The sequence below is a fragment of the Geotrypetes seraphini genome, chromosome 5, assembly GCF_902459505.1.
Source record: "Geotrypetes seraphini chromosome 5, aGeoSer1.1, whole genome shotgun sequence".
Taxonomy (NCBI): Eukaryota; Metazoa; Chordata; class Amphibia; order Gymnophiona; family Dermophiidae; genus Geotrypetes; species Geotrypetes seraphini.
In genome coordinates, this window is record NC_047088.1 from 27,793,013 (window position 1) to 27,802,781 (window position 9,769).

At 40.7% G+C, this 9,769-nt stretch overlaps 1 protein-coding gene across 2 annotated transcripts in view; it reads left to right on the top strand.

Moving 5' to 3' along the window:
- CUL4B (cullin 4B) overlaps positions 1-5,212 on the top strand; it is a 173,680-nt gene extending 168,468 nt beyond the window's left edge. For both annotated transcript variants that reach the window (XM_033946652.1, XM_033946654.1), the window contains exon 21: positions 1,790-5,212. In XM_033946652.1, the coding sequence (XP_033802543.1) occupies positions 1,790-1,885 (96 nt within the window). In that variant the 3' untranslated portion in view covers positions 1,886-5,212. The remainder of the gene's footprint in view (positions 1-1,789) is intronic.
- The last annotated feature ends 4,557 nt before the right edge of the window (positions 5,213-9,769 follow it).

A 9,769-nucleotide genomic window follows, 5' to 3' on the forward strand; every position in this document is an offset into this window, starting at 1 on the left:
AAATGCTTGTGGAACATCTAATACCAACTGATCTGCCATAAGCTATATGGGAGTGTGTAACAACCTAATTGTTTTTTATGTTTCAAACAATTTTTATTGAATGACATATACAAACTTGAAAGAAAATGACAAAAGAATAAGAATATAAGTAACAAATTCCAACATAACAAGCAGAGCCCATACTCTTATGGCTCTACTCCAGTGACAAAAAAAAGGAACTGTTCAAACTTCACATAAGGCCTTCATATTTAGTCCACAGCAGTGCCCAGTAGTACCCCACCCCAAACCCCCCTCTCCCCCATCCCTGAGCGACCGAAGGTGACCTGCGACCAGGAGGGAAATAGTGACCTCCACAAAATGGGGAGGGGAGCAGGAAATTGGAAAGGGGGGGTTACACCCCTTAACTATGTAGATCATTAAGAACCAGACTAAGGGCTCTAGGAGAAAGGGATAGAATGTATGGGTCCCAAACCTGGAGAAATGGTGCATCCGCTTATGAGTCCCATGAGCCTCCCAGACCTCAAAAAGCAATAAGTGATGGAGTTGATTCCGCCAATGCCAAAAACTGGGAGGCGTATCTTGTACCCACGACTGCATAATACATTTATGACCCACCATACATGCCTTCTTGAACAGACATTTCCACAAACCGAAGATCCCACAAGAAGCTGCCTTCCCAAACTCAATACCCGACTACCCCACAATCTTTCTAATTGTTTTTTAATGCTAGAATGGCTTCAGAAATGGTCATTTTCTCATGTTACAGCCCATGCTCATCTGTGTTCAGTACTAGTGTATGATGATGCAGTGATATGGATTCACTTAAGTCCTGACCTATGGGAGGAGGTTTTAACTTCTGGAAGTTGGTCAAAAAATATCATTCCAATAAAAATTAATCATCTTACTCGTATTATATTATCCTCTGCCCCCAAGAAGCATTTTCTGCACAGCTGCACTTTTTTTGCCAGTATTATAATTTCTCTAAAAAGCACTAAGTGTACCACAACAAACACCCGCCAACCAAAAACGTCAAACGAAGAAAACTATATGACAACCTAATGGCCACCAAAGCAGCAAAATTAGACAGACAAATCACCAATCTACTGTCTTCGACCACAGACTACAAAACCTTCAAAAAAGAAACTAAAACCCTACTCTTCAAAAAATACATAAAACCTATTTAACATGACCAGTTCCTTCCCAAACTCCACCTACCACACTTTCTACCCCTATCAAATAAAAAATGTTTCTAATTACCCAACATGTATCACCTTAAGTTCTCAACAATTGTTATGTAATCCACCTAATTATCTTGTAACCTCCTGACAACTCTTATGTAATCCGCCTTGAACTGCAAGGTAATGGCGGAATAGAAATCAGTAATGTAATATAATGGGGGGGGGGGGGGGGGTTGTTGAGTCCAGAAAGCCAAAATGAACTATTTTGACAATCTGGTAGTGCAATTGAAGGAATAAATACACCAAATCTCTTGCATGGTGTCTCAAAACACTGTCACTTGACCATCCCAGAAGCCCCAACAAGATGGTATTTTCTTTAAACTGAGATAAAATGCATCATTGGAACACCCAATTGGACTGAAAATGAAGGCTTAGACATAAACCAGTATCATTTTCTGTGGATGTTACTATTTTGAATAATGGGTATTATGCTTAATGTTGTGCATTTAATTCACTAAAATGATGGTGATGTGAGATAGTAGCTAAAAAATATTTGTTACTGGTATCGAAAGCAGAATACTAATGTACTGACTCTATGCATTGTTTTTCAGCCTGCTGACCTTAAGAAGAGAATAGAATCCTTAATTGATAGAGACTACATGGAAAGAGATAAAGAAAATCCAAACCAGTACAACTATGTTGCATAAAAATGTTGGCCTTTGTTTGCTGAGCACTTGGTGTCATATTGAATTGCCAGTGGATAAACTAGCCTCTTGATCCCAGTAATTGACTTCTTTAATGCCACCGATAACAGACTGAATGAAAGCTGTAATCGCGTGGACTTTTCAGTGGTTCCATGCCCATTTAAAGAGTACTATTTACATTTAGAAAGAATGCTGTTGAACTCTTTGCATGTTTAGTAAGATGTGCAGAAAACAATCAGAAAATACCGTGCCCACCATTTCATTTGTCTCCACGACGATGCCCTCGAAATATGGCAAATTCTCCTCATTTTTTTTCTTTTTTTTTCACACCACAATTAAAACTGCAAATGTTTAACTTTGCCAGAATGGCATTTTAAAATAAAAAGCTTAAACTGCATGCAACTGTTTACTGTGCCGAATGTTTGGCTGTATTAAAGAAAATGGAAGAACTTGTTCTGGTCCAGCTTTGGTACCGTCCTCTGGAAAAGTACGAAGAGTTGACATCGGGACTGATGATGCTGGAGTACCACAGAATGCACATTCTGTTATATGAGAGAAAAGCAAAAGCCTAGGTACCAAGACAAATATTTGTAATAAGGGCTTTTACAGAATATGCTTACATAAGAAATTATTTTATTGTATAGACTGTCTTCCAGCTGCAAGATGAAGATTGTATCTTGTATGATTTGAACTGATATTTCAAATTTAAGTATTTAGCTTTATTAAGAAATTTCAGCTTAAGTAAATTAAATAGACGGGTTTTAACCAAGCAAATAAAACATTTCTATTACAATGCTCTTCTCCCACCCTTCTACTGAGTTCCAGCCCAGAATGCCCTATGATTCAGCGAGAAGCATACTGAAATTTGAAAGGGCATGCTGTCTGCATCATCAAAACTCATCATCATCAAAACTCATAGCTGTGGAGGATCTTTGTTTTTCAGAAGTCTGTTTGGCACAAAGTTTAAACTCTGTAATGTTTTGGGGCATCTCTTTATTTAAGGACCTATGTCAATAGATGGGCTCTGGGAAACGTTAAAGGGCCCTAAATAAGTTCTCTATGCCATCATAGCAAATGTACATGCGAGTTGCTTTAATATCCTTTTCACAGGGGGCATAGTTAAACAAAATTTTTTGAGCCAGTTCTCATATTTCAGGCTTTGTTATGAGATCAGCATTGATGAGTCATTCCTAAAGAGTTAAATTCTTAATTTTAAGCTCATTGGCAAGAAACCCCTGGGAATAAGCCAAACCAGTTAGCAAAAATAGTATGCTGTAGGCTTAACTAAGTTTTGGTGGTGCATGATAGGCATAAAATTAACATTAGTCTTCAAAAACTTTTACGGTGGGGTATTGCTTAAAGATGTTAACTACAGCAATCTGGAGGACTTGAATCTTGCCACCATATTTTTTTTTTTCCTTTTTATATGCATTCCTTGGGGTTCATGTCAAGGGCTAGCTAAAATATACATAGGTGCCAATGGTATTTGACACAAAGACCAAATAACATTCTGGTGCAAACTGAAGTCCTGAGCCTGTCTTCTAGCTAAAAGGTAATTGAGTAGGCAGATTTTCTAGTCCTACAAGCAGAAAAACACTAACAAGGTAGTCCCTACCCTTTTTATACATGAAATTACGTGGTCCCAGTTCTTCCTATATACCAGCAAAATTCCTTGATCAGTAACCACAGTTGCTTTTCCATAAACCTCTCACAGGAGCTGGCACAATTCCTGAGTGGTAGATGCATCACACACTTTTTATAAACTTCCTTCTCCAAGTATTTTTTTTGCCAAAAATGTAGGTCTTTGTCACCACATACTTGGGTACTTCCCCTTATTTGAAATGCAGTTTTCAAGCTCCAGTCTCCCCAGGACTTTTGTCTCAAAAGCAAATATAAATGGTTGGCCTCCAGGTAATACTTGTCATGGTGTAAGGAAATACTTTTGGAGGCGGGTGAATGACTTGGCAAACAAAAGGCTCATGAGCCTGGCAGTTGAGCTAGAGTTGAAGAACTACTCGCTCCATTTTTCCTTCTCTGCATCTCGTACAGGGAAGGCAAAGGACTTTATTTCCCAGGTAAATTTCAGTATCTCTGCCCCTGAGTAACTTTAAGCCCAGAATATCCTTTCATTTAGAGTCTCGCTACAGTGCTTGCCCATAGCTCTTGTGAACCCTCAACAGATCTGTTTTTCAGAATGTGTACATTCGTGAGAAGTGAGCATTATATATTTGATATGCTAAAACAAGGGTGGTGGTGTGTTCTTGAGGGATTGATTTGAAAACCCCTGCCTAAGTTTGTAGATCCTATGAAATGTAAATGACTGACTTAGAGTAAGTTCCAGAAAGAAGTGAATCGGATTCTGGATCTGCACATCTGGGCTGTAACCATATGCTAGACTTACTAGCCTATCCAGTAATCCCTTGTTGAAAGAATTTTGAATAAGTTTTCCATGTATTTTTTAAGCATGGATATTGCATGCAGTTTACAGCAACTGTGCATTTTATTCTTACTTTAGAATTGCATCCTGTTAGTTCTTTTTAAACACTAAGACCATATGTGGCTGGAGTTATCTTGGACGAAAGTTACTTATTTATTGCAATTTGTTTAAAAAAAATGTTGTAAATCTTGTTTTGCTAATAGCTTCCACCAGGGTGCCAAAGTAAACCTAGTCAATTATAATCAGCAAAAAGAAGTAAATAGTTATTTTCTTAAGTTACAAGGTTTGTGGGCTCAGTGAGAGCCAGGAGTGGGAACTATGTTTTGATCAGATTGTTGTGGGGTTATTTTATTACACTGTCTCTTTTTTTTTTTTTTTTTGGGGGGGGGTTAAATATTTAACATTAACATCCCTTTTATTGATCCTCAGTTTTAAATGTTGTGTGTGTGCCTCTGCTATGAACCTAAGCCTGATGTTGTGCTGTAATTTTAAGATCAAAATCAAGGAAGGTTTTCATTTGAGTTACTGACAGAGTACAGCAGCATTCAAAAATGTAATATACTTTTTATAACAAGTCTTCAGAAAACCATCTGAAGTGGAAAAACTAACTCTTATTGAGGAATCTTCACTTGGCTAATAGAATGTAAGAACTTGTGCTCGTTCACTGTATCAAAATGTTAGATAATGCGGATTTGCAAAAAGGATGCAACTGCATTGCGTCCTTTTTAAAGACGTAAGGCGACATGTTTTTAATGTTTAACAAATATGGAATGGATACAGTGTCTTTCTAAGTTGGTAAATAATGTAAATATGTGTCCCCTTAAGAGTGAAAGAGTGTTAACTAGGTATTTTGTGTCCTTTAATAAATATTAAAACATTTTTTGTGTTGCTAAACCTGTGTAATTTTTTTTTAATATACCTAGATAGATTATGCTATATGCAATGCTAGAGAAAAGTTGCAAATTCTACTTTTATAAGAGGTTGATTTTGAAAAACTATTTCCACGTGTCAGAATAATTCTCTAAGGGCCCCTTTTACAAAGCCACGGTAGCAATTCTCCCACAGCAAAAGCACCGCAGCCCATTCAATTCCTATGGGTTTTGATGCAATTGCCGCAGGAGAATTGCTACCGCGGTTTTATGAAAGGAGCCCTGAGAGAGCGCCTGTTTCGAGGAGCCACCAAGGCATCTGTTTGGGGCCTATTCTATAAAAGACAATAGGAGCTACTTTCCTTTTTAGCATATTAGCATGGAAGAAATATATGCATGTTTCTGTTACATCCATTCCAGAGTCTGTAAAGTAGGTGTTCAATCTGTACCCATGAACCGAGTCTTGCAGAAAGCCACACACTATTTTCTGCTCCTCCTACTTAGCAGAGTAACACAGAGCCCCCTAAAGTTTTTCATTTCTGCAAGCAAACCATGCAGAAGTCTATCTGATCTGCTTATTTAATTGTTTTGTTTTTTTGTTAGTGGTTTTTTTTTTTTACATAAGTTTTGTCATTTTCAGTGGCTTCGATGATTTGAGACCCCATCTTAAGGGGTTCTCTTCCTGGGAAAGAAAACAGTTCCTGTGAAGCCAAACTGCAGCTTCTCAGGACAAGCTTCAGATGGATTGTAGAGCCAGCCTGCTGTGTGCCACCATCAGAGCTCGGGGTCCATTCCCCTGGGAGCAAGGTTGCCTTCTGACCTTGTAAAAGACTTAAGCGCATGCTGCATGTACTCTGAGTAAGAGCCCTTGAGGTATCGGAGTGCAGGGTATGTTTTCCCACTGCCAGTTGTGTGTCAAGGTTCTGAGGGGGCAGAGGTTTCAGTCGGGGCCTGTCCATCTGGCAGCCTGAAGATTGGACTGGTTGGGGAAAATTAGAGGCATAAATTCCGTTTCCTTCAGCTGCCGAGAAAGAGCTAAAGAGACCGTGAGTACAGCCCCATTATTTCTTATGGTAAAATCAGGGAGGGGGGGGTCTAAAAATGTCATTTTTAGCATTTTCTGGGGGTAGGATTCAGGTTTCCCACCTCCGAAACCCCTATGTCAGCATTTTTATTTTTTTTTCCAAATCTACACAGGCCATTTTTGGTGCGATTTTTATCCCAGGACAAGCAGGCAGCATATTCTCACATGGGTGATGTCTTCCACGGAGCCCCAGTACGGACAGCTTTAAAAGTGCATCACTACATTAAGTTTTTAGAAACTTCACAATTGTCCGCACCACAGATGCACTAGTGCCTGCCTGGTGTAGGCTCGCGGTACCTCAGTTCTTAGTTTTCCACAGAGTGACAAAGTCATGTTTTTGAACTCAGTTCATTTTTTGCATCTTGCCTTCCCACTTTGCGAACTGTTTGTTCTTTCTTTTTTCATAGTTTTTGATGATTTCTTTATTTTCTATTTAAGAGAATTTTTTTTCTCTTGGGCTTTGCCCTTTGAAGTGTTTGTGGTTTCTCTTCAGCCATTGAATTTAATTTGGCTGACATGGTCTCCCCGTCCATGTCTAGGCCGTTAACAGACTTCAAAAAGTGCTGCAGGTGCCAAACATAAGAATTGCCGCTGCTGGGTCAGACCAGTGGTCCACCGTGCCCAGCAGTCTGCTCACACGGCGGCCCTTAGGTCAAAAACCAGTGCTCTATTTGAGTCTAGCCTTACCATCGTCTGTTGTGTTCCAGTAGGAACTTATCCAACCTTGTCTTGAATCCCTGAAGGGTGCTTTCTCCTATAACAGCCTCCAGAAGAGCATTACAGATTTCTACCACTCTCTTGGTGAAGAAGAACTTCCTTACGTTTGTACGGAATCTTTCCCTTCTAACTTTAGCGAGTGCCCTCTCGTTCTCTTTACCTTGGAGAGGGTGAACAGTCTCTCTTTCTCTACTAAATAAATTCCCTTCAATATCTTGAATGTTTCGATCCTGTCCCCTCTGTCTTCTCTTCTCAAGGGAGAAGAGGCCCAGTTTCTCTAGCCTCTTGTTGTACGGCAACTCCCCCAGTCCCTTAACTATTTTTGGCGTTCTTCTCTGTATCCTTTCGAGTAGTACTGTGTCCTTTTTCATGTCCAGTGACCAGTGTTGGACGCAGTATTCCAGGTGGGGGCATACCATGACCCGGTATAACGGCATGATAACCTTTTTAGATCTGTTTGTGATCCCCTTCTTAATCATTCTTAGCATTCTGTTTGCCCTTTTTGTCGTGCATTGCACAGACGGTTTCATTGACTTGTCTATAAGTACTCCCAAGTCTCTTTCCTGGGGGCTCTCTCAGAGTATAGCTCCAGACATCCGGTGATGGGATAATCGTGCGCCAGACACCAGCGCGCTGACAAGCCAGCGCTGACAATTTGGCACAAGAAAGAAGTATGCCGCAGGGAAATCTTCATTTTAAAGAGCTCCGATGCTTTACTGCATCATGTTCGCACTGCCGTTGAGGGAGTTGTGGGGGGGTGCAACCCCCCATATTATAGAGAAAACAGAACTTTTCCCGAAAAAAAATCAGAAAAAGTTCTGTTTTCTCTATAATGCAGGGTTCCAACCCCCCCCCCCCAACAGCAGCGTGAACACTATGCAGTAAAGTGGGGGGAGGGTCCCCACTCACACCCCGCTTCGGAGCTCTTTAAAATTAAGTTTTTCCGCGGCACGCTTCTTGTGCCAAATTGTTAGCATTGGATTGTCAGCGTGATGGTGTCTCGTGCGCATCAGACTATGAACCAGACATCCTGTATTCGTGCATATGATTTTTGTTACTGACATGCATCACCTTGCATTTATCCACGTTTGCCATTTCACAGCCCATTCCTCGAAGATATTTATGTCTCTTTGTAGGTCTTCGCAATCCTTATGTGTCCTCATTACTCTGACTAACTTTATGGTCCACAAATTTAATCACCTCACTCGTTGTGCCAATTTCTAGATCGTTTATAAATATGTTGAAGAGCACAGGCCCAAGCACTGAACCCTGCGTCACTCCACTTGTGATGCTTTTCCTGTCCGTGTATTGTCCATGCACCCCCACTCTCTGTTTCCTATCCTCCAACCAGTTTTTAATCCATGTGAGTAAATCACCCTCGAATCCATGGCTCGCAATTTTTTGAAGTAGGCATTCATGTGGAACCTTGTCGAACGCCTTCTGAAAATCTAAATATACAATGTTGACTGGGTCACCCTTGTCTATCTGCCCATTTATTCCTTTGAAGAAGTGCAGTAAGCTTGTCAAGCAAGATCTTCCTTTGCTGAAGCCGTGCTGGCTGGTCCTCATCAGTTTGTGTCCGTCAAGGTGATTGATGATGCGGTCCTTTATCAGCGCCTCTACCATCTTTCCCGGTACCGAAGTTAGACTCGCTGGTCTGTAGTTTCCAGGATCTCCCTTCGAACCTTTCTTGAAGATCGGCGTAACATTCACCACTTTCCAGTCTTCCAGAATCTTTCCTGACTTGATCGACAGATTGGCTATTAGTTGGAGCAGTTTAGCTATAACCCCTTTCAGTTCCTTGATTACCCTCAGGTGGATGCTGTCCGGTCCAGGGATTTATCATTTTTAAGCCTATCAATTTGTCTGCATACCTCTTCTAGACTACGTCATCCCTGCCAGTTTCCCGTCTTAATTAAAGCCTGTCAGCTTCCGATATATTGGATATATCCTCTTTGGTAAATACAGACGCAAAAAATGTGTTCAGTTTGTCGGCGATGGCTTTGTCCTCATTTAGTACTCCCTTTATTCCCTGCTCGTCTAACGGCCCCACCGCTTCCTTCACAGGTCGTTTCCCCTTAATATATCAAAAGAATGGCTTAAAGTTTTTGCCTCCTTGGCTATTTTTTCTTTGTAGTCTCTTTTGGTCCCTCTTACCGCCTTATGGCACTTGCTTTGATGTTTGTGCTTTTTACAGTTTTCTTCCGTTTTTGTCCTTTTCCATTCCTTAAACAAAGATCGCTTCCTTCACTGCTACAGTGAGCCACGCCGGTTCCTTGTTCTTCTTCCTCTTGGAACCCTTGTTGATATGTAATATTTTTGCGCCTCTGTGACTGTGTCCTTAAAAACGGACCATGCTTGCTGCTCTAGTGTATTTACAGTGCTTATCCTCTTCCTCACCATGACTCTCATCCCTTCGTAGTTCTATTTTCAGAGATTCAGTGCCGTGGCTGTTGTTCTGGATCAATTTTTTTTTTTGTTCCTGTGTCTAGGTTGAAGTGGATCATGTTGTGATCACTGTTTCCCAGCATCGTTTCTATTTCTATACCTTGTGCCGGTACTCGAAGTCCATTTTGAATTAAGTCTAGAATTGCATTTCCTCTTGTATTTTCCATAACAAGTTGTTCCAGGAAGCAATCGTCTACAGCTTCCAGAAACTTGGTCTCTCTACTGCAGCTGCAGTTGCCTAGGATCCAATCTATCACTGACCCACATAGTTGGTGCCTGCAGTGCCATGGCCATAAAGACTGGATCGAGTCCTGTGCTCAGTGTTCTACCTT